Source organism: Pseudorasbora parva, chromosome 22 (genome assembly GCF_024679245.1).
Source record: "Pseudorasbora parva isolate DD20220531a chromosome 22, ASM2467924v1, whole genome shotgun sequence".
Classification (NCBI taxonomy): Eukaryota; Metazoa; Chordata; class Actinopteri; order Cypriniformes; family Gobionidae; genus Pseudorasbora; species Pseudorasbora parva.
In genome coordinates, this window is record NC_090193.1 from 25,848,786 (window position 1) to 25,869,523 (window position 20,738).

A 20,738-nucleotide genomic window follows, 5' to 3' on the forward strand; every position below is an offset into this window, starting at 1 on the left:
AAGTTTATAAAAAGATTGTAACACTAATTCATATGAATTGAGTGGTTTAGTCAAAATTTTCTAAAGACATGAGCGCTTTATATGATGAACAGATTTAATTTAGGCTTTTGTTCACATATGACCATTGATCAGCGTACATAAACAGAAGCTCAACCCAACCTGCTGTACACCTGAGAACTAACCTCATTGGTATGAATAAAAGGCTAAATGAAATCTGTTAATCATATAAAGCGACCGCATCTTCAGAAACTCAACCGCATCTTCACCGCATCTTCAGCACTCAATTAATTTGTGTTCCAAAGATGAACGAACGTCTTTGGATAATTTTTTGCAGTTATTTTACAGTTTTATGCATTTTATATTGTCAATGTCATGGCGAGTTGTACAAATGGAAACTTAAAGCAGTTATTTCAAACTAAAATTATGTGGCTGTAATATTATATTTTAAAGTTGACAGATTGGCCTCATTCACTTCCATTGAAAGTGAAAGGCCTCACTGTTGTTTTTGTTCAACACTGTGCAACAAATGCAGTTGATTTTACTTGTTTTTTGTATCATGTACTCATAAGGCATTCATTTCAATAAATTGCTGCCAAATGTGAAAAGTTGATATTTCCTTATAACCCTTGTTATGGAGTTCTTTATGGTATTTAGCTTGTTTCTTCCCAAACCCATCAAATCACCTTCATAACCAGATTCCATTCATGCCAGCTGTTTTTCACCTGGCACTGGGCTATGGCTCTGTTATTTCAGTGCCTTATGCTTTACCCAACTACAATACTTAGGGCATTCATTCTTTCCTAAAACAGTCTCTGGGCCCCACCAGATGAAAGCTGCTGGGGTCGGGGCCTAGGGAGAGCCAAACCATTGTGGTTCGAACGTGACTGGACTTTCCCTTTTTCCCGCAAAGAAAAGCGCTCTTGAAGCCACGGTATACATTATCCAGCATATACAGTGGTTCTTTCTATTTCAGGGAAATGTTTAGCAGGGCCCTCGTTCTTTCAAATCCACCCATGGAAAAAGAGTTAGACTCCATATCTTAACAGTGGGATCCCACTGAAGATTGGGAGGATTTTGAAATATTGTGGCTGCTTGTGGCATGAGCTACATGATGAGTGGTGAGTGTTATGAAGAGCTGTCCTCTGTCTTCTCTTCAGACACGCATGACCGCAGTCTCTGGGAGGCCCAACATTTTTTTTAAAAATCTTTTTGTAAAACTAGAAGGGCAACAATTTTTTTATCTTTAGGTAAACCAGAAGGGCAACAAACCCCTCATCTCCAACCTTCAATTTGTTTCAAACCTCAAAAGCAGCAGTATAGCTCTCTCGGGAACCCCACACATCTAAGCCTCCTTATGGATGACTCACATTTTTCAAAGGTCATCCGATGTACAAAACAATAGACAGCTGTGTGCGAGAGAATCAGAGACTATATAGCTTCATGAGTGCATTGTGCCTAATTTAGAAGCGTGATAATATCGTAGTTGTTTTCAAATAACTTTTGTGGGTTGTGAGTAGGACTGAGAGATATTTTGAATATTCATTATATACCATTATATTTCACAATATAATTTTTTAACTGTATTTTTGATCAAATAAAAGAATTAAGGTTATGATTTAAGTATTTGTGACAATTTTTCTGGTGACATAAAATTAAACTGCATGGGAGATATTGTGGCGATTTTGAATGTGCTTTTTTTAATATGCCAATTAAGTTTCCCAAAGGTGGAGACTAGGTGAAGACTAGTAGGTAAACAATACGACAATGATGCTTTAATAGCGTATTTGGTTTAAATTTTAGTATCAAAATCTTTTGCCCTTTCAAACCCTATTTGACCAGGCTATTTTGACTCTTAATGTCCCATTTGTGCTTGCACCAGAATGAAGCACGGTTATTTTGCTGAATTGTTGTATAATTTTATTGATCTGTTATGACATTTTCTTTGTTATTGTTTCATATATCAAGGGGAAAGATTCTCCAATAACCATTTCCGTTGTTTGTCCATCTAAAAATAAAAGCTAGGGAGTGGTAATAAAATATCAGCCTGACAATGATCCAAACAGCACCATCTGTGTTATCATATGGTGTGTTTGGGACAATCAGCTTCCCCTGATTGATGAACAAAGTGCTAAATCTGGTAGTTATCACACCCGCCCCTCCAGGACGTATTCGTAGCAAAGCTTGACCCTAGTCAGAAAATTCTGTAAACATGCAAACCGAATCCCTGTAAACAAACACTAACAAACTGGAATGCAATGTGATCCTGTTGAAATGATGGATAGGTGGCAGGAAAGTGGGTGTTTCTGCAAAAGTTTTAGTCGTTGAGAAAAAGGAAGCTTAGTTTTTCCACTTCTGCAGTAGAGATCACAAGGGTTTATTCAACAATGTCTGTGTGTGTGTTATCTAGCATTCAGCCGTTTAGTAGGTTACCATGGCGAGAAGATTGGAGATTAGAGGACACCTCTGTGCTTCCTTTGCCGTGTGATGCAATGGTCTAACGTAGCCCAGAGATGACCTGGGGAAGTTGTGAAGGGGTCACAAAATTCTTTTGTCCTTCAGGCGGACCCCAGGCAGAGTGGCTGCTATGGGAAGACAAGGGTTTTAGTTAAGCACGCAAATCCCTGAGGACCAGCTGTTAGGGTTTCCCATAGCATGAACTGGAGTGGGATATATAAGATGTTAAATTAACACCCAGCCTAATACTACCTTCTCTTTTTGGACAAATTATTTAGCAGACTGTTTTTTTAAATTATGCATTGATATTTAGAGTTAAATATAGAAGTCTTTTTATGGCATGTTTTTCAGAGTGAAACGATTCAGGGATGGAGTTAATGATAACTACGGCAATGCTGCGTGCCATAGATAACATTTTATATGATATGCTATTGGTATTTATGGGGATTTCTCGGAAGGGCCTGAAAACCGCTGTGTAGCAGCTTAGTGGTTAGATACCAAAAGTGAAAGCTGTAAAAAAAAAAAGCTTGCCCATCTCGTGCTCTGACTTTCACTTGTGTCATGTTTACAAGATTTGTTTGACTTTGGGAATGTCTGGGAGGTAATGAATAGCTGAGATTGCAAAAGACATTTTAAATGATTTATTTGGTCTTCTTATAGGCTAATGCTCATGTTTGGAGTTGAAAAGTCACCATTAATATCCTCAGGGAGTATCGCTAAAGGGGCATCTCAGATTTGAGAAATCATTTGGCCTTTCTCATGCTTTTACCTTTAAATGGTCATAAACTTTAAACTATACCGAGATTCCTTAAAGACACACTGAAGCTATTCAGTCAGGCTATGTTAAATCTTTTGCGCTTCCTGTCACACGTTTTGTTACCTCAGTCCTTTTGTCTGAAAACTAGATTAGTGGCCTAACACAGATCGTCTATGAAAGTAGAGCAATTTTGCCAGTTTTGTTTTTAGTGCTGCCTTTGGTGTTGCTTAAAATACATTGAGAACAGATTGCTGCCTTGATCCACTGGCTCTGCTTTAAACGCAGAGAAACTGCAGGGCTAGTGTTTTTCAGAATTACATGGTGTTTGCTGAAAGTTAATTAACAAGTTATTTATTGCTTTACCTGTATGGTTCTTTATGTGTTTATGTAGTTGACCAGAACTGCGACTCTAGTTGTTGGGACCTCACTTTTCACCCGTAACCACAGTCATCTTTCATGGAAAAAAAAGTATTTGAAACTAAATTCCTCATGTTTTTGTCACACTGTTTTAGTAGGCCTTATCCTCTGTATTGTATGCTCACTGTTCGTGTGAGAATTAGCGTTTTTTTACAGCTGTAATCAGAGCCGTGCACTCTCATGCTATCTGATTTCATATCAACAGATGTAGATTAGTGCTGAGATTCCAGAGCCATCTCATTGTCCATATGCTGAGCCGGCCCCCCTCTGACTGCCTTTTCCGTGGGTTACAGACAGAGACCCGAATGCACATACACCACAAGCTCTGTGTGAAACACACAATGTGCTGGTTTAAAAAAAAAAGGTGCCACAATCAAAAATATTGCACCATAATTTAGCCATAACCAATAAATCGAATTATTGTGAATAGTATTGCAAGTCTCTAGTGATTCCCACCCTGTTTGTGGTAAGGCTTTATTGCTCTTAATAATTTGAATTATCTGCTTTTGTTGTTCTCAAGTCCTTTGAGAGCAGGGAGTGGAGGGAGAGGATGGGCTGGTCACGTGTGCGGTATGTGAAGAAGCTAGACTCACTGGCTCAGTGGTGAGAGGTGTTCAGCTGTCCGCAAACAGCTGAATCCTCTAGTCCTCAAGAGACCTTCATTTGCTTCATTGAGCAAATATTGAAAAACGTATAATTTTCAGTGTTGACTAATGTGAAATGGAAATAATGTTATCTACACATATACACTACCATTGACAAGTTTACGGTCACCAAGATTTTAATACTTTTATTTATGATTAGAACTCTGAAAAAATGTATTACGGTTTCCACAAAAGTACTAAGCAGCATAACTCTTTTCAACATTGATTGAAAAGAAGAAATGTTTTTTGAGCAACCATTCAGCATATTAGAATGCTTTCTGAAGGATCATGTGACAATTACATTTTAAAATGTATTAAATAGAAAGCAGTGGTTTTTAATAATATTTCACAGTATTACTTATTTTTTTAATCTTATTTTAAATCAAACAAATGCATGCTTGAATGATGAGCATAAACTTCTATCAAAAACATTTGAAAAAATTAACAGACCACAAACTTTTACATGGTAGTGTATATCGGTATAAGTATTTGTTAATGTTGTTAAGTCTTTCACATCTGTTGCAGATGATTATCAACTCTGAGTCATGTTTCAGGTTTTTCGCTATAGACCACGTTTCCTCTTCCTGTCCATATGATGAAAATAGCCCATTATTTTAGTTTTCCTCTTTAGTTGGGGAAGAGTTTTGGATACATTGTCTTCTTGATTGTGTTCTGATACTCATGGAAAGTCCAATGCATTCATAAAATAATGATCTTAGATACATTTCCACACACATCCTAATCTCTCACCTCTGTTTGGACTATTAGTCCCTGTTTACACCTGGTATTAGGATGCATTTTGTTTGATCAGATCACAAGTAATCAAAGACGACGCCTTCCTGTTTACACCTGGTGCTTTAATCCGTCTCTTTTATCCACTTTCGTCCACTTCTGGTCTGGGTAATGTATGGGGTTTTTCAGATCTTTCAATCTACTGGATGAAATAAGCTTGTGTAATTTACATATGAATGCACCTGAAGACAATGGATAAACATACAAAGAGCTTTCATTTCTACCCTGACAGTCACAAGACCATGCCAAATGCTAGAAATCATGCAGTGGTGGGTGAAGTGTGCTTGGTACATTTTTCAAACCAAACTTGGGTTTTCAGCTGACAGTTAAAATGCCGTCTGGCAAGCACGCTTCCCATAATGTTCACGCATTAGGTCAGTACGCTGAGATTAAGCGGTCTTCTGTGGCTGTTTGAATGCATTGAACCACATGAGTGTCTACATTACGAAAGCAATCCGGTCAAGAGATTTTTTTACTACCTCTGGAAGTGGTCGAAAGTTAATAAGCGCAAAACGTTTGAGACCCTGTTTACACCTGTATTTAACATTGTCCACTTCAGAAAAAAGTTCTTAATACCAGGTGTAAACAGGGCCTTAGACACCAGACGGCTTGGGACAAATTGATCCTCCCTGACTAGTACATCTTATTTTCCTCACTGCCAAATTAAATTACTCAGAGTGGCTCTACAGGATTTTATCTTGCTTTTTAGTTTTGCTGAACTCCTTTATACAAAGACTGTAATAAAATGTTTTGTGATTTTTACATTAATTTTCTAGGTTGTCTTTCATCAGTCTATTTGGGAGCAACCATACTCTCCCTCCCCACAAGGACATTATTATGAAACATTAGATTAAAAGAACCATTGCCATGACGCTTAACAACTACGCATTGTCCTGCTATTTAAACAATCCCGGCACATTTGAGTGATCAGTGGAAGGAATGCCAACGTTGTTTCTAATACCAACCAAGCAGCCTCCCATGACTAATCTCTCAGTTTCTCTCTTCCGCTCTCATTTCACTAGTTTTTGTTCTTCAGCACTTTCATGGTCACGAAGTACTTTTTTACCGCTGGTATTTATAAAAACAGTCTGCAACACGTCATGTGTTGGTGCCATGCTTTAGTGTCAGGGACAAGAAGTCTTGGTTGCTGTAGTAACTTCATTCATTTCTTTTGGGGAAAGTAAAGTGAAATATATTATAGATTTCATTATTTTTCAGAAAGCAAACAATCCAAAAGTCAGACTGAATTTAGATATTTATTTTGCTTTGTATGAAGTTATTCTGCCGACATTATATCTGGTCAGGTGTCAAAATAGGTTGTTTTTGTTTTTGTTTTTACCTTTTGAAATTGATGGGTAATTATTTGGGTAACTTACTACTCATTTTTTGGGGCCTCTTAGTCAACCGTATTTAAATGTCAGAGGGTGTTACCAATATGTTTTTAGTTTCAACCAAAAGCTTCAAGGCAGTGTATAAACTTACTGTTGTTTGGGTACATGTTTAAACAGGTTTTGAGTTTTACTGGTGTCTTTTTCCATGTCTGTGTAAAGTCTGTGAACTAAATGTCACTGATGTACTGTATAATTATTGAAAAAGTATTGCATGTTGTTCATTCAGACCATGTTCTCGGGTTCAAATTAATTAATTATTTATTATGTTGTTGTTTTAAAAAAAAAATCTTGACAGGTCAGTTTCTCCACACTACTAGTGTTTATCAGGTCTTTGGGAAAAACAATATTCAGAAAGGATGCATTAAATTGATCAAAAGTGACAGTAAAGACATAATGCTATTATTCCAATAAAAGTATCTGAATTTTCTGTTCATTGAGAAATCCTAAAAAATAATAATAATAATTGTAAATATAAAATAAAAATAAGTAGCACAACAGATTTCAGCATTGATAATAAGAAATGTTTCTTGAGCACCAAATCAGCATTTTAAAATGATTCCAGAAGGATCATGTGACACTGAAGACTGCTGAAAATTCAGCATTGCCATGACAGAGAAAAATGTACCATTTGAAAATATATTAAAATAGAAAATTGGTTATTTAACATTCTAATAATAAATCATAATAATACAGCTTTTACTGTGTTTTTGATCAAATAAATGCAGCCTCTGTGAGCATAAAATACTTTTCAAAAACAAAACAAAAATCATACCCCAAACTTTTGACAGTAGTGTACATTACATTTGCATTTCTGAGGAACAATTTATACGTTTAGTGGTAAAGCTAGCACTAAATGTATTTCTACATTAGTATTTCCTCTGTGCTGTGTAGTCTGTCCTTTGAACTCTTTACCAGTCAATCCCTGTGACATGAAATTGAGCTGCCTGTTTGCTCACATTGGCGGAATGAATAAAACAACAGGACGTTTAATCTGTGGGCCTTACATAAACATCTCTCCTGGATGTTGGTGTCACATTGAAGACCCAAATCTACATTACAAATTAAAATCATACCCATCACTTTGCTGTATTATTAAATTGACCCTGTGAGGATGTTATGTCATTTGTAAATAAGTAGCTGCCCTTTCATGTGAAATTAGCCCTTTTGTGTCTTCTCTTTGGTGGGTAACACTCATACAGCAATGGCTGTGTCACTACCTCGAGAAAACCAACACCAGCTAAACATTCACACTCTGTGTGATTCAAGTGTCAAGTCTTTCTATTAGTGTGGCAGACTTTGAACATTGTTGATTGTTGTGTTGTCACGTCGGACTGTCTTTACAATTGCCTTAGGGTTCTGCCAGATGGCTGACTTTCAGTCTTCCGATATGCTGTACCTGTGTGGCATTTCAAATGGCCGTTTATATTCAAATATTTGAGAAGAAAAGAGAACCATTCCAATGAGAGAAAAAGCCTCCGCGTAGAGAAGGGAAGTGCTTCTTCCACTGCAGTGTTCTGGTGTTGTTTCACATTTTGTTTCAAAACAGTGGATTATCATAGTAAATGTAATGGCTAAATAAGTGTTTACCTACAGTCTGGCAATAATTAGTCTTGCTTTCTCCCACACCTCTACATTCTATTAACACAAACAAAACAGATCAACTCTATCAAACTCAGAAAGAAGGTAAGAGATAAGAGTTGAGTGCTTCATTTGAGAAGTGACTCATTAAAAATCCCCAGAGTAGGTCTCTTAATCAGAGGATTTCTTGGGGGTTTTTTGTGTTGTATCCAGTTGTGTACATAAAAGCGAAAAGCGAAATCATATCCCTTGTAGGTTTATTTCAATACAGGACAGGCGTTCATCTCCTCACACAATAACGGTAAAATAAGTATTTACTACTCTGTTTGCTTGATTAGGCATCAGCTGCAAGTAATTAACTATCTTTTTTTTTAACACCTATCACTTATTTTGTGTTTTCACTATGTATTTTCTAACATTTCATAGGAAATTACTACAATAATGCATGTTGTTTAATTTTGAAGATTAGTGTGTAAATTAAAAAATGTGGAGGATTTAGGAGGCCAAGTCAGGAAGTTGTTGGGAGTAGTGAGTACATTTGTGTCTAAATAATTAGCCTGCCTGATGTGAACAGATTAGCTCTTTTGTCTTCAGTTTGAACCACTGTCTAGGAATACTGAAGCTGTGGGAGTTGTTGGGTTTACAAGCAGAAGCAGATCGGTGTACTGACAATAACATTTTGTAGGCAAACTTGAATAAGAACAATTCAAGGAACCACATTCATTTTCACCACAAAACTGGTTTACACTCAAACATTGTAGTTTTGAAATCTATTTCCGTTGAACAATCATGGTTTTGTTTTCCTGACAATGGCATTATGGGTGTTTAAATATACATTTTATACTCTTCACAGACCCTTAGTTTACATAAATTGCTAAGAATTTGGCTAGACTTATCTGGATGATAAAGACAACCATGGAGATTGCTGTTTTAGACTTGTTAAAGACACCATAAAGATGATTGGTTTTGGCTTTGTAGGTTAGCTTTTTAACACAGCCTTGTTTTAGGGTTTCTTTTTTTTTGACAAAATGAAATTCATTTCTTTTCCTTTCCTTTTTACAGGCAAGAGCAAAAAGACACATCTCAGAGGTGGCAGCCTTCACCAGGATCCAAAGCCGCCATGTTGGTAAAGGTCAGCAGCATTGGCAGAAGCCAGACAAGAGGAACCAGCGGAGCTGCTTCCCTTCATCTCCCACAGAACAAAGCCAGTGACCATAGTGCCTGCACACTCAATCCTGGCAGCGTCAAATCTGTTTCAGGCTACATGCTTTCCCCACAGTCTTACAAAACCACACCAGGAGGAAAAATAGCAGCAGACTCTAGGCAGGCCCACCACTTGAGGAAGGCGAGCAATGGTAGCTTCTGCCTTGTGACCTCTGGGGACTCTACAGCATCTCTACGACCACAGTCTAACTCACCTAGGCCAGTATCTCCTCAATATGGAGCAACTGCACGTTTCTATGACGATCCATCAGCTGATTGCCCCATTTACGATGAGCCTCCAGTAGATATGGAGGTTGAAGGTGCTCATCTACACAATGGCCCATCCAGACACAATCACAGCCTCCAGAAGATGAAACTCCTCCAGCACCCTGGTCAGTCTCACACCGGATCCAGACACAAGAGGAACCCTTCAGACTATAGTCCAGCAGGCTTGGAGTGTATCAAGCACATGGTCAATGTTGATCCCAAACAAGGGCTCCTTTCCACCTCACCGGTCCCCTCTCCCAGCCCTTCTCCTACCTCAGCATCCGAGTCTCTGCTTCTCCCAACAAGGGGACTTCAGAAGGAACCCGCCAGCCTGGAGAAGAAGCAGTCATGGAGGATCCTAGAAGCAAGTGTGCTCAGAGCTATGGAAGTGCACCACAGCCGCCAGGGCAGCCAAGGATCTCAGGACTATTCCACACCACCGCCTCCCGCCGTGAGCTACCAGGACTCAGGTTACTCAACCGGCCCGTCTCCTAGCCTTCGGAGGAAAAGTAGGAGGAGGATAGGTGCTGGAGCCCAGGGCCGACCCGGGTCTGTGGGCAGCGCCGGGGAACTTTCAGCCCTGAACGAGCGCCTGATGGAAGAGATGAGGGAGGTGGTCAGTCGCTCAAATACCATGCGGGAGACCAAAGCTAGTCTGGATTCAGAGATGTCTGAGAGCTCTTCCTCACAGCGTACACACAGCGTGGGACGGTGCTCCTCCAGGGAGGACGTTGCTTCTTGCGGCAGGTCACTAAGCAGGACAAGTCATACCAGTATGACCTTCACATCTCTGGAGATTCCAGGACGGCAGAAACGGACTTACGAAAAGGTGGACACGCTTGAGAAGAGTTTGACTTTGTCCTCACCTGAGACTGCTGGACCTCCCTCACAGGTACAACATGAAAATGCTTTCATTGTTTGTTTGGTAGGAATGATTTGGTAACACTTTACAATACAGTTCAATTTGTTAACATTAGTTTGGTATCATAAACAAACAATCAACACTGCTTTTGCAGTTTTTTTAACATTGGTTACAGGGTTAGGAATATTATGAATTATAGTATATTTATAGTTTAGATACATTAATGTTAACAAAATCAGTAAAATGTTACTGGCAATCTTCTGGTAAACTATCAATTACTTATAATGAGCCTAATATTTACACATCCTCAAGGGGAGTAGCTGTTATTTTATAGAGAATATATGTATGAACTTCTGGCACAGTGTATTTTCCACAGATCTTGAGTTTCAGCATCATTAAAAACCAGATGTCGTATTTGTGTAATCTCTATGTGGGATTGTTAAGAGTGTTTTGTTTTGGTTAAAGTTTTTTATGCCTGTCTGATTTTTATTTATTTATTGCTATAGTCTTTTTTAGAAACAGTTTATTGTGTACACCTTACACAAGCCATTATACCATAATAGTGATTTAAAATATCAGTCTTGTAGTTATTTCAGTCTAAAACATAAATTGCAATGAGGCAACAAGCAGTATAACAACATCTTTCTCCTGTGTATTCAACATTGCAGTCAGGCAAGTTAGAAGCAAGTCCTCGGCTGCACATGATTCTAGTTAAGGGCAATGATTTCACTCAAAGGAACGGTTACTGCCGCTCTGACCCGTAGCAAAGCTGTAATTTGTCCTCCCTTAGTGATGAATTCTATCTGCATTGTTCAACAGCCAGGGGCCCAGAGGACCGTACTTCTCAAATGCCTTCACGAAATATTAGGGTTTCGATTCAATCAGCTCTAGAAACATGAAAGGGATTATTTTGGGGCTTTGAAACTAACAGGTACTGATCGTTTCAAACGTTTTCATTACCTATTTAAAAAGAGGCGACGATATCTACTCTCGTCGCGCTCAGCTTCCCCACCCCCCACGGTCCTCTGATACGAGTTCAGCAGTGAACTGCCAGGGTAATGGGTGAAATGCCAGAATGAAGCGGAGCTGCAAAACACGAAGCCTATTGAGCAGGAAGGATGCTACTGTGGCCCATATGGTAGCATCGCTGACACATACGGGACAGTTGGGTCCTGGACAGGCGTGGTCACTGTACCCACCAATTGTGTGTCTATGGGGCAGCCGATAGGGGTTTGGTACCTGCTGGGGATTGTTCCATAAGCTGATGATATCATAGGTCACCTCATACCCTAGTGTATAAGCCTTTTCACCACATTGACAATTTTAATGGGCTACTTCCCAAAACCTTTGATAGATGAGAGTAAATAAACTTGAAGAAAATCTGAAAATATGCTCAGATTCTGTTTGTCATGGGGAATCCTTCTACAGTGTTGTTATTGTTGTCTTAAACTATTAAAAATTGAAAGGATTGTTGATTGAAATAAAGGTGAAGTAAAATTATAAAAAATAAATCAAATTAAACTTGAAACTAAAAATTGTATTTAAAATGTTGCCGTAGCAGCCATTTGAAATTAAATAAGTGCAAGTTGAAGCTAAAATCACTGAATGTGAAATAAAAATAAATTAAGTCTAAATATTTTTTCTATATGAAAATTCAAATGAAACCTGAAAATATAAAAATTAAAGCAAATTCTAAATATTAATTAAGGAATATAATAAATATATATGTATTATATGTATAGACACTAATATATCGCAGATCTTTACATTTAATATATATAGAAAAACATGGTTTTAATAGACCAACATTGTTTTTACAAATGTGAACTCTAATTTGTCTTGCTTAAATGACCCACAGTGTCATAAATCCTCTATATTTGGTATAAAAGTGAAGTTGGCACACACGTTGTGTCTGGATTTTATAACAGGAATACAGCTTTCAGTACAGCAAGAGAAGCAGTGACTGCATAAGGGACCTTATTACAGGACAAAATTCCTCTAGGGATCAAAATGAGGCCATTGCTTGATTTGCACTATTTTTTAAAGACATGAAAGGAGAAACGACTGACTGTAGAAGGACTTTTTATGCAAGCGATTGGCCATACTTCATCTATACAGGATTGAAATATTATTTAAATCGTTTTTGTTTTGGAGTTTGTGATTTAGTTTTTTTGTTCATTTATGAATTTAAGTGCTCCTGCAATTATTGCAGAGCATTAAAGAGGGACAGAGAGTCAAGTTCAGTAAACCGCAGTTGCAACAAACTGAAGCTGTGGAGAAATATATATATTTTTTATAAATACCATTGTTCTCACTGTGTTTCTCCTCCTTTGTAGGCTGCAACTCTGGAGCCAAAGGTTCAGTTGGACAGCAGAAAGAAAGGTATTGTGGATGGCCGAACGGGCTCACTCGGCCCTCATCGCCACGCAATCAGCGATACCAATTTGCAGGCAGGTGATGGTGGGGCTTACCAGCTATCCTACGCCACCCTCCGTCAGCCACCACCCCCAGACGCCAACATGGCCGATTGGGCCAGCAAGCACCTAAACATGCACACCCAGGGCCTATTCCGCCGTCGAGTCTCCATCGCAAACATGCTGTCCTGGAACCGCGGGTCCATCAAGAAACCCATGCTGATGACCAATGACCGCACTGTGCGTAAAGAAGCCTGCGAGATGTTTAAGCTAGTTCAGGCATACATGGGAGACCGACCTTCACGACTGGACCGGCGGCATGCGGCTCTCCTTATTGTCACTAAATGCTGGGGCATGCAGGGCCTGAGGGATGAGCTCTATGTCCAGCTTGTGAGGCAGACCACAGGCAACACCAGCCCACGCAGTCTGGCAGCAGGCTGGGAGCTTATGGCTGTGTGCCTTGCCTTCTTCGCTCCTTCACCCAAGTTCTGCTGTTACCTGGAAGGCTACATTCAGAGGCACATGGAGCCAACCAATGACAAGAAAAGTGAGTTTGTCAGTTAACTAAAAATCAAGTTATAAAAACAAATGTGTGTGTGTGTGTGTATATACAGGTCCTTCTCAAAAAAATTGCATATTGTGATAAAGTTCATTATTTTCCATAATGTAATGATACAAATTTAACTTTCATATATTCTAGATTCATTGCACACCAACTGAAATATTTCAGGTCTTTTATTGTTTTAATACTGATGATTTTGGCATACAGCTCATGAAAACCCCAAATTCCTATCTCAAAAAATTAGCATATCATGAAAAGGTTCTCTAAACGAGCTATTAACCTAATCATCTGAATCAACTAATTAACTCTAAACACCTGCAAAAGATTACTGAGGCTTTTAAAAACTCCCAGCCTGGTTCATTACTCCAAACCGCAGTCATGGGTAAGACTGCCGACCTGACTGCTGTCCAGAAGACCATCATTGACACCCTCAAGCGGGAGGGTAAGACATAGAAAGAAATTTCTGAACGAATAGGCTGTTCACCGAGTGCTCTATCAAGGCACCTCATTGGGAAGTCTGTGGGAAGGAAAAAGTGTGGCAAAAAAACGCTCCACAACGAGAAGAGGTGACCGGAAAAGGAAGATTGTGGAGAAGGACCAATTCCAGACCTTGGGGGACCTGCGGAAGCAGTGGACTGAGTCTGGAGTAGAAACATCCAGAGCCACCGTGCACAGGCGTGTACAGGAAATGGGCTACAGGTGCCGCATTCCCCAGGTCAAGACACTTTTGGGCTACAGAGAAGCAGCACTGGACTGTTGCTCAGTGGTCCAAAGTACTTTTTTCGGATGAAAGCAAATTTTGCATGTCATTCGGAAATCAAGGTGCCAGAGTCTGGAGGAGAAATGCCAAAATGCCTGAAGTCCAGTGTCAAGTACCCACAGTCAGTGATGGTGTTGGTCCACTGTGTTTTATCAAGGGCAGGGTCAATGCAGCTAGCTATCAGGAGATTTTGGAGCATTTCATGCTTCCATCTGCTGAAAAGCTTTATGGAGATGAAGATTTCGTTTTTTAGCACGACCTGGCACCTGCTCACAGTACCAAAACCGCTGGTAAATGGTTTACTGACCATGGTATTACTGTGCTCAATTGGCCTGCCAAGTCTCCTGACCTGAACCCCATAGAGAATCTGTGGGATATTGTGAAGAGAAAGTTGAGAGATGCAAGACCCAACACTCTGGATGAGCTTAAGGCCGCTATCGAAGCATCCTGGGCCTCTATAACACCTCAGCAGTGCCACAGGCTGATTGCCTCCATGCCACGCCGCACTGAAGCAGTCATTTCTGCAAAAGGATTCCTGACCAAGTATTGAGTGCATAACTGAAGATAATTATTTGAAGGTTGACTTTTTTTGTATTAAAAACACTTTTCTTTTATTGGTCGGATGAAATATGCAAATTCTTTGAGACAGGAATTTTGGGTTCTCATGAGCTGTATGCCAAAATCATCAGTATTAAAACAATAAAAGACCTGAAATATTTCAGTTGGTGTGCAATGAATCTAAAATATATGAAAATTTAATTTATCATTACATTATGGAAAATAATGAACTTTATCACAATATGCTAATTTTTTGAGAAGGACCTGTATGTAGACTCTGACCCATACACTAGGCTACAGGCAGTGTGTCTCGCCAAATCATCAAGTTGTTCACACAGAACACATTCTTGTGTTCTAAAACAGTGACATGAACACTCAACTGAATGGAACGGAAGGCCTCAAGACACATTTTTAAAACTTGTTGCGGCATCTTAAAAATGTAAAGAACACATCCTGTGTGAACAAACCCCCCCAAGTCACAGTAAAAATGTTGGGGTAGTAAGATTTAAAAAAAGGAATTAATACTTTTATTCAGCAAGGATGCATAAATTAACCAAAAGTGTCAGTAAAGACTTTTTAATGTTATAAATGCTCTTCTTTTGAGCTTTCTTTTCATCAAAAATCCAGAAAATATATATCATGGTTTCCACACAAATATTAAACAGCTATCAATAGCTATCAAACAGTTATCATAGCTATCAAACAGTTATCATAGCTATCAAAATCCAGTGTTCGGCACTTTGCGTACGTGAGTTTTTGTTGTAGATGTCTGTCTTTAAAAAAAAAAAAAAAAAAAAAAAAAATTGTTGTGTATTGTGCTAATTAATTGAGATTTCTTACAGCTCTTACAGGTTTTTGGCCTTGTCTGTTCTGTTGCTTCTATTACTCTCCCCTTTTTTTGTAAGTCGCTTTGGATAAAAGCGTCTGCTAAATAATTAAATGTAAAATGTAAAAAGCAAACTTTTTTCAACATTGATTATAACATGGAAATCTTCCTTGAGCAGCAAATCAGCATATTAGAATGATTTCTGAAGGATCTTTTGACACCTAAGATTGGAGTAATGGCTGAAAACTTAGTAGGGGGTGTGCTACTAAGACAGTAACAGTAAAAACAGTAAAACAAGTAGGGGTGACCTCGACTAAGGATTTACACATTCAAATCAGAATTTCTATGGTCGACTGATAGTCGAATCATCTATGTGTGTGTGAATGGGTTGGGAGAGGCACAATACTAGTCTACTAATAAACTAAACCTAATAAACCTAAAAAAAAATTACCTACCTAGAGAGGAAAAGAGAACTTGAGTGCGTTTACATGCATGTTCCTAAGCCGATTGTGCCTAAAGGCACACCGCACGCGAAGATCAGCGCCGTGTCTCAGGATCTCACACCAGACATGCATATTATATATGCACAAGCTCAATTTTGAATCGACTTCTGACAGAAGAGCTGCACGATCTTGTAGCACATGGTGAAATCCGTATACATTGACGATTTGAGGGAAATATAAATTAAATATAAAACCTTGAAATGGCGCTCTGTGGCGCGGCAGGATTTTAAACAACTTCCTGAGTCACCTCCGACAGGCACCAAATGCCGCCACCGGTGTGTGTACACTCATTGAATGTGTTCGAATTTTAAAGGCGCCTGCTTAACACCTGCGAAGATTCGACCGTGAGATCGGTGGTCGAATTCAGCACCGCATATCGATGCATCGAATCTTTGACTATTCGGGATCACCCCTAGAAAACAGTATTTTATATATGGATAAGTAACATTTTTTAAAAATGTTTGCTTTTTGTCTCCTTTGCAGTAACCCAGTACATACTGGACCAGCAGGATATTAAGAAGAAGAACTCAAAGTCAAGGAAGAAGAGAAAACAGAGCTCAGAGGAGGAAGCAGAAGGTATGACTGTTTCCTTATTGTCTGATTACGGTTTCCATTTTTTTGGTAAGTGTGACTTGACGATACCGATTTTCTTTCTAACTACAGTTGACAGCATACACAAACAAAAATATACTTTTTTTCAATGCATAAAAAACCCACAAGTACAAAGTCAGTAATAAAATAAGAACAAATTGCAAACAGCAGCACAAATAAATGCAATAGAATAGAGAGCTATGAAATAAACATGGCTTTAAGTTTTTCAGGTGGGTCTAACAGTAGGTTATTCAGGTAAGAAATACTACAAAAAATTAAGGTAACCAAATGTTAAATAACACTGGATAGTTTTATAATAAAAATGAAATGCAGATTTAAAAATGATTTGGTCAAGAGCATAGTGAATTTCTTTGGCTTTTGTTCATTGATTAACATGACAGACAGCAGCAGGAATATTAGACTGCTGTCACTGCAACTCATGAATCCAATATACTGCTACACAACTTGGGTTATCTTTCTCAATTAGTCTATTTACTTTTCAAAACTGACTGTTTAACTCAGTACTTGCCAAGACGAGAATTTTGACAATTTTGTATGCATTTGACCGTTTAAGTAAGCCACTTATTTTAGCACTTGCGACTTCTAAACTGTTTGAGACCAAGAAGCGGTTTGTGCACCCCACGTGTATAGATTAGCAGTGCATGCGCTTTTGGTGTGAGTGTGAAATCTGCAGGAATGACTTATGGGCAATACAAGCACTATTTAACGGAGGTAATGAGACGAGTGAGTGAAAGGATGCAGATGCGGATATTTTACTTCACCATTGAAACGAGAGCATGAACACGCAGCTGACTTTAGAAATCCGATTAGATTCCGAACCCTGCTGGTTCAACTGGTTTGGATTCGGAAAGATGTGAGACTGGTGCGTCTCTACCTTAAAGTAACCTTGTTCAGAGGAAAGTCTGTTGAAGTAGACATTTGAGAGATGTTTAAGATATTTGGAATATGTAATGGATCAACTAGAGATTTAATGTACCACTATGAAAGACACCGAAGAAGAATTAGATATTATTAGGCAGTTCTCTGTAAATATAAATTGAGTGCTCTTCATTTGTGGATGCATCCCGCTGCATTAGAGTATAGATTTGACATGTCAATAATACTATACAATTTGGACAGTGTGGATCACGTGTTCTAATGAGTAAATGACAGTGCCTTCATATGGTGACACTTTGACCTTGTTACTGTTACCACAATGATTGGCCCTGATGATCTAATCGGATTCCTGCCTACGCATAGCTGTGGCATTGACCACATTGAGGATCCCTTACACTGATTTTCAATGCCTGCCTGCGGGCATGGCATAAGAGTGATTCACAGACACTGCTGCAGACCTACTCATGAACCACTAGTCACAGGATCATTAGACTAGCCACTGGCCACTTGAAGGAGCAGGATATGGCTCATAAGTCTGCTGTGGCCTGCAATGATTTTGAGTCATTCAGTTGGATCTGATCGGCAGATGTCCAGATAAGTGGGTCGACTTCACTGATAGTGCTGCAGATGGGTGTGAGTCACAATGGTGGGATTCTCAAAGTTAGAGGGCCGGTTCAGCTGAGAAGTTTATTGGGATGTTAAGCTGAAAGCCCTGATGACAAGGTCTGTTGTAAAACAGGAATTTACTCATCTCTCTGACATAGGGAGTCACCACAAAGATCTGTGTGGTCTCATTTGTGGCCTCTGAAAAGATTGTTGTTTCCTCTGGCTTTCCTTCACTTTGTTGCCTTTCTTTTCAAATTAGGGCAAGCTGTTGCTTCAGAGCCGGACCACCAGCACTTAGTCATGCAAAATATTCGGAATGAAGCAGAATCCGTATGTTTACCCTGTAAATGAACTGTTTAGGTTCAGGAATCTGAATAACAAGGGAGATCAAGGGCATATTTATGATGCAATATCTCTCATTAAACATAATTGCAGTCTGGTGCAGGGAAATGAACAAGAGGCTGTGTCAAACGCATGTGTGTCACCTGTTTGCCATAAATCTGAAGGGGTGTCGAGTTTGGGGCGCATTCCAGAAAAGATGCTTTTTTATTGCTGCACAAGTTTTTACCATCTGGCTCCTTTAGTTAAGATTCGTAAAGCCTGCAGTGACGGTATTAGAAAATGCCCCCTATGGATTTAACTTTGGAGTTATGAAGCTCTCCTGTGAAACCAGAGGAGTCCTGAAAAGACCGGCTGTGGTTTCTCTAAAATACTGAGCATAGACTGCTATAAATTCAACATTTCTGAATGTACAATAAATCATACTGATTCTACAAGTCTGGAATTTGTTTCAGAATCTGACATTGTGATATCTGCGAATATCATTTATTCTAAGTAATGGAAAATGTTTTGCGATGTCTACTTTTATAGTCCTTTGCTCTTACATAAGAGAAGGACAAAACAGCACATTGATGAAACGCAGCCTAGTAGAAAACCCCTCCGTCCGTTTCCTCTTCTCTAGTTCACATGTTGATCTGATGAGTCACTACTAACAGAATGTGCAGGCTGGATTTCCTCCTCCACACTTTTGATGGAACCAGATCATTTTGCATTCATTGTTAAAAAAAAGTGACTCATTTTAAAGTGCTTAACTTTCCACGTGCCGCTGTGAGCCCATGGTCGCTGGAGCCATAACAACTATTACGGAGCAATATGAAACTCATGTTCCAGACAAAGAAAAGTGACTCATTTCAAGTGTTAACCTTGTAAAACAGGTTTTTATGCATTAGATGTAAATCTGTGTGATTAGTCTGTGCAGGTCTCGTGTCTAAGAATAGTAGGAATAACTTGTCTTTTTGTCTCTAGCGCTCCCCATCAGCACATATGCCAAGTACTGCCACCGGAAGCTCCAGAAAGTTGCTGTCACTGGAGGGAAAAAGGTGAGTTTTTAACAAATACACTGAAGAAGAATCAGATGTTTAAAAAAAAAAAAAGAGAAGATAATGGGTAATAATTCCTCTTTCTCATAAAGGGTCTCCGTAAGCCCAGCTTGGAGGAGGTGGACCACAGTCGACGTGCCATCATGACCCCCTCACTATTCGGCAGCTCTCTAGAGGAAGTGATGGAGCGGCAGAGTGAACTCTTCCCAGACAGAAAGTTGCCATGGGTGCAAGTGCAGCTGTCTCAGTATGTGCTGGCTCTGGGTGGAGCTCAGACTGAGGGGATATTCAGGTAAGACCTGCTCAACTTACTGCTAATTAGGCAGAATATAAGTGCAGACTATATTTTACTATGCACGTTTGTTGACAAGTAAATAATTATAATTAATAGGTGCGACACTACTAACTTAACTACATTTTTCAGGGATTTGACAACTGCACAGCTAAATAAAAGTATTTTAAAAACTTTTAAACTGTAGTATGTATTAATTAGTTTCCAGTTTTATCCAAAATGTTCAAATTTAATACTCAGTCACACTGATTGCATATTTTTGTTCTGACTGCAAAAATAAATCACATTGTTAATTTATTTAAAAGGACTTTGTGCCCTAAAAAATCTCCAGAGGAACTTCGTTAACTACAGTTGAACTAATCAAAGCCTCCTTTTTCCATCTCTGTTTTTATTATTTTGTTATAGAACCCCCCAAGAACAATACAGACTGTAAAATCGTATACAATAAAAGATATACAATTTACCCACCCTCCAATGTGCATGTATACATAGTCAAACCAAAAAATATTCAGACACTTGATATAATTTTTACTAGTGGGTGCAGGACACTATAGTTAATTTATGTAAGTGAGGATAGCAAAATCAAGTAAACTGTGACATCATATACCCACAAATTCTTCATACAGTGGACTAAAATTGATAAAATTATTCAGACACTTTGACCTCGTGCTTTTTTTTTCCTTTAATTGCTAATGCAACCTTTTACACCACAGACTGAACAAAATGTTGGGATTATTAGTCCTATTAGATTTAACTGGGGTTCTGCACATGTCCTAAGCATCCACTTGTATTGCAGTGTTCTACACCTATTAATAGATTGAGTTTCAGCTAAAATATAAGACTGATCAATCTCTTGTTTTAAACATTACAAATTATGAATAGCTTGTTGCTAGGTAAACTGCAGTTTCAAAGTAGCTTACCCAATACTGTCGTATATTTATGTCTTGGGACTGTTTATAAGTATGCTCTGCGAACTATAAAACAT

At 38.9% G+C, this 20,738-nt stretch overlaps 1 protein-coding gene across 2 annotated transcripts in view; it reads left to right on the forward strand.

Annotated features, from left to right (window-relative positions):
* The window catches only part of arhgap46a (Rho GTPase activating protein 46a), a 34,523-nt gene that overhangs the window by 11,784 nt on the left and 2,001 nt on the right, over window positions 1–20,738 (forward strand). For both annotated transcript variants that reach the window (XM_067430966.1, XM_067430965.1), the window contains 5 exons: window positions 9,096–10,395; window positions 12,702–13,326; window positions 16,472–16,564; window positions 19,388–19,461; window positions 19,554–19,753. In XM_067430966.1, coding sequence (XP_067287067.1) covers window positions 9,096–10,395; window positions 12,702–13,326; window positions 16,472–16,564; window positions 19,388–19,461; window positions 19,554–19,753 — 2,292 coding nt within the window. The remainder of the gene's footprint in view (window positions 1–9,095; window positions 10,396–12,701; window positions 13,327–16,471; window positions 16,565–19,387; window positions 19,462–19,553; window positions 19,754–20,738) is intronic.